The 4,358-nt window shown below is 53.8% G+C and overlaps 1 protein-coding gene across 1 annotated transcript; it reads left to right on the top strand.

Moving 5' to 3' along the window:
- Positions 1-341: 341 nt before the first annotated feature.
- Positions 342-2,870, top strand: LOC309585550 (inositol 1,4,5-trisphosphate receptor-interacting protein-like 1; the record flags this gene model as incomplete). Its single annotated transcript, XM_082303516.1, has 3 exons — positions 342-624; positions 1,129-1,221; positions 1,576-2,870. 3 exons carry the CDS (start codon positions 342-344, stop codon positions 2,868-2,870), a joined length of 1,671 nt encoding a protein of 556 aa, XP_082159642.1.
- Positions 2,871-4,358: the final 1,488 nt, after the last annotated feature.

Here is a 4,358-nt window from a genome sequence, read left to right as displayed (position 1 = left end):
ATGGGGGCAGCTATAAAAGGCCCCATTGGTTGACGCTGCCCCCAGTAGAGCCTGGGCAAGCGGTGAGTGCCCACAGGCGGTGGGGAGGCAGGGCTGGGGGAGGGCTGGGGCAGAAGCGCTGGCACCCGGGGCGTGTGTTCTGTCCCTGTGTCCAGGGCCCAGCCCCTGGCGGGAGCGCCTTGCTCAGGCTCGGTGCTTGCTGGGGCAGCGGTGCAGGCCTTGCCTCCTGCCAGCTGCCGGGGCCTCTCCTTCCTGCTGCCACATCCCCGTGGCTCCTGCCCTGCACTGGCTGCCTCCATTCCGGCCCTACTGAACCCCTTCTGTGTGTCCTCTTGCAGACCATGGCTTTCTTGTCATTGCTCTTCGTGCTCGTGCAAAGCCTGATCCAGTACCCCCAGCCAGCTGGGGATGGGCTGGATGAGGCCACGCACCGGCGAATGCAGGAGCGTGAGGAGCTGCTCGACCGCGAGATGGCTCGGCTGCTGCAGGAGCTGGAGCAAGGGCCCCCGGAGCAGCAGGACGAGGGCTGGGGAGCCCTGCTCTTTGGTGCCCTGCAGCAGTGGCCATTCTGGGCTCTTGCTGGACTCCTGCTCCTCTTGGGCCTGTGGTTTAGCTGCAGGAGGAGTCCTGAAGCCAGCAAAACCAACAGCAGCGGCAAGGACCAGACCTCCTGCAAGACCTTGGGAGAGGAGAAGGAAAAAGAAAAGGAAGAAGACAGTTTGGATTCCGAGAGAGATGGAGAAAACATTGATGTGACTGTGGAGGCAGATGACAGTGGCAGCGGAAATGAAGGAGAAGGCAGTCCTGTGGCTGCAAATGAAGGAGACGACAATGATGCCAATGAACGAGATGAAGATGTGAAGTTGAAGAAAGACAGTGATGTTAAAAGTGATGATGGCCATGACGCAAGGAAAGATGAAGGCTGGAGTGATGGGAATATGCCAGGAGACAATACTGCTGAAGGAAATGAAGAAGAACCTGGCAATGTTACTGGAGGTGTGGAAGACCTAGATGAAGCAAATGAAGGAGAAAACAAGGATGTGAAGGTGGAGCCAGACAAGGATGCTGGAAAGGAAGAAGAAGGAGATGGAAATGAAGAAAAAACCGATGATGCGTATATGAAAGCAGGCAACGATGACGTACGTGAAGGTGAAGATGGAAAGGAAGAAAAAGCGGATGTGAAAGTGCAGGAAAGCAGTGATGCCAGTGAACAAAGAAGCAGTGATTGGACAGGACAAGAAGACAGCCGTGATGGTGAGAATGCAGTAGACCATTGTGGTTTTGCTGCAACTGAGGAAGAAAAGAAGGACATTGGAAATGAAGAAAGCAATCTTGGAGACAAAGATGAGAAAGCCAGTGCTGCCGATAGGAAGGGAGAAAAGAATGAAAATGGAAATGGAGAGGAACATGGCAATGTTGCTTCAACTGAAGAAGGTGTTGATAAGATAAATGAAGGAGAAAGCAGCAATATGAAGCTGAAGGAAGACAGTCATTCCAGTGAACACAGAGCCACTGATTGGAATGGGAAGGATCAGGAAAACAGGGATGCGAATGTGAAAGGCGAGAAGAATGAAGATGGAAAAGAAGAAGAAGGTGGAAATGTGGCTGCCAGTGAAAAAGAAGGCAGTGGTGCTGCTGGCAAGGACAAAGGCAGCAGTGGTGGAATTGAAGAGGAAGAAGACGCCTGTGACGTTGGGAATAAGCGAGGGATCCTTTTAGTGGATCGCATACAGTGTCCTGTCGAGGACGTGGAGAGAGGTCGCTCAGTGGCAGCTGAGCTGATGGAGAGCTTCACGCGTGTCTTTATTGACAGCGTGAGCAATAGTTTCTACCCGGTGCCTCAAGAAGCCATCGGGGTGGGCAGTGCCTTTGAGGGTTGGAGTCCCCGTGAGCAGGATGTGGTGTACCGCGTGCTGGTCCCACTGAATCCCCCACCGGGACACGCCTTCCACCTGGAGCTGAACAGTGCAGGGCAGATGGCAGCAAGGACCTTCTGCGTCCGTGTGGAGCTGGTGTGCACGTGCGAGAGGGAGCAGCTGGGCGAGAAGCTGTTGTGCTTCCTGCACCACTCGCAGGAGGAGCTGCGGCGGAAGCAGAAGCCCAGCCTCCTAGAGACACTCTGCACCGGCTCCTACCTGGACGTGGAGAAAACCTCCCACTGGTTCTACCAGCTGGTGAGATGCTCGTGGCTGCATTTGCCTCAGTCGTACTCATGGCACTTGGTGTTTCAGCCCTGCAGCCGGTCCTGCCAATTCCGGCTGAGCAAAGGCAAGAAGAGCCTGATGGTGGAGATGCTGTTTGGGGTGCGCCACGGGGACTCCGACATCTTTGTGGTCAGCCAGCCCACAGAGGCCCAGAAAGGCGGCTCCAGCATCTTTGTGAGCAGCCAGCCCGCCGAGGCCGACTCCATCGCAAGCACAGCGTGGCCTGAGACGTACGCTGTGGCAGAGGCAAAATTCTTCCAGCACGTCGCCAGGCAGGTGCCGTGTGAGAGCTTGCACCTGAAATGCCTGCAGCTCTTCACCTGCATCCTGAGGGGCACAGGGTTTTCCAGCTCGACCTGGAAGACTGTGGTCATGCACGTGCTGACCACCGTACCGCTGTCCCAGTGGCGCAGGAGGGAATTTGCGCGGCGGCTGTGGGACATCATGGCATACCTGCGCCGCTGCCTGCAGTTGAAACGCCTGGAGCACTTTGTCCTGGGCAACCAGAGGCTTCCTGCGGAGATCAGCTTGCCGCCGGCAATGCGAACGGTCGAGCCGCTCAACCTCTTTGAGCACCTGGCCCGAGATCCGGCCGCCCACGCAGAGGCGATGCGAGCTTACGGTCAGCTGCGATTCCGCCTCTGGATGCTGCTCTCCAACCACTGAGAGGAATTCCCTGCACAGAGCTGTGCTGGGGGGGCTCCCACCCGATGGCAGCCACGTGAGCACTGCATAATTCTTGCTTTTTTCACTGGCAATCCTGAAGCTGCTTTCCTGTTCCTGCGGAAGGAAGATGCTGCGGCACATTAATTCATTGTGCAGACACACATCTCTGCGTGGCCTTGCCCTTCACCTTTCAGTTTATCACGGTGCTGTTGCAATGTTCCTGCGTCTACGAGGCAGAAACTGGCTCCACCTGCACATCCTTACAGAAGACTATGAACTGACAGAGGTTGCTTGGCATACCTCCAAGTCCAAAAAACGAGCCTGTTAGGGACTTAATGTAATTCTTCAGTAAGCTGTACTTATTGTAGTTTTTTAAGGATGTAGTTTTTCTTAGTATATGAAAGTACAACAGGTAGTTTTAATTCACTCTACCATGGAAGAATAGGTAGTCCAAGTTTTCATAATGGGAACTGGATATATTATCCATGCTTCAAGAGGCCCTTTAGTATTGTCAGTGGGTAAACTATTTTGTAAACTTACCCTTAGTTTAGGCAATTAAACTACACTGCTGTAGTTGCTTGGCTGCTTTTCAGTAATATCCAGATATTTATGTTAGGAAAAACAATAAAAGGAGAGAAGTTTCTCAAATTGCCTGAAAAGTGTCCTTCTTTATATTTAATCCAATGGTTCTTAGAGAACGTCCATCCATTGCAGCTACCTGAAAAAATGACAGAGTGACTCAAGCGGTGATTGTGTCCAGCAGTCACATCTCGGTATTGCACTTCTGCAACTCACTAGAGCAGGGGATTAATTTTGTCTCATGAATGCAACCAGAAGTCATGATGGTTGAAACAGCTAAAATATTAATTAATCCTCCCAGTGCTGCTTCAAACCTGCCCCTCCTCATTCAGAGCATGGGAAAGAAAGCTGCTGTGGCCCACATCAGAGAGGGAAGGCCTCTGAAGGGACAGGAACAAGCAGCTCCATGTGAGGAGAGCAGGCAGGAACCTCCCAGAGGAGGATCGCTGCCAACAGCAGAACTCGCTGTTCCACTGAGAGGGAACTGTGCTCGCTGGGGTCCCTGCCTTTTGCTTCCTCTGCTGGGCAGGCACTGCTCCCACCACAGCCCCTTTGGCCCAGCTTGTGGAAGGAGGAGAACACCCTCCCTGCTCCCTTCTCCCCAAACACACACACCCACTTTGTTCCCCTCTCCTCTGCCCCCAGCTGCAGAGACCTGCCCTTTCCCTTGCTCCAGCGCTCATCAGCCCCTTCCACAAGGACATGTGCTCTCAGTGGGTAGGACTTGATCTCTGTGTGCCATTGAGCCTTACGGCCTGACCGCACAGCTTGTGTGGCCTCTGGAGCGATGCTTGGAGTCAGGGAGAAGCACGGCCCCCATGGCTTCTTGCTGCACAATGCACCCAGGGCTAGATTGGCCAGGGCCAAAACTATTGCAGGTGGTTAAACTGTGGGTGTGGCTGTGAGTTT

The sequence above is a fragment of the Coloeus monedula genome (assembly GCF_965178545.1).
Source record: "Coloeus monedula genome assembly, contig: HAP1_SCAFFOLD_67, whole genome shotgun sequence".
Taxonomy (NCBI): Eukaryota; Metazoa; Chordata; class Aves; order Passeriformes; family Corvidae; genus Coloeus; species Coloeus monedula.
This window is presented reverse-complemented; position numbering and strand designations above follow the sequence as displayed.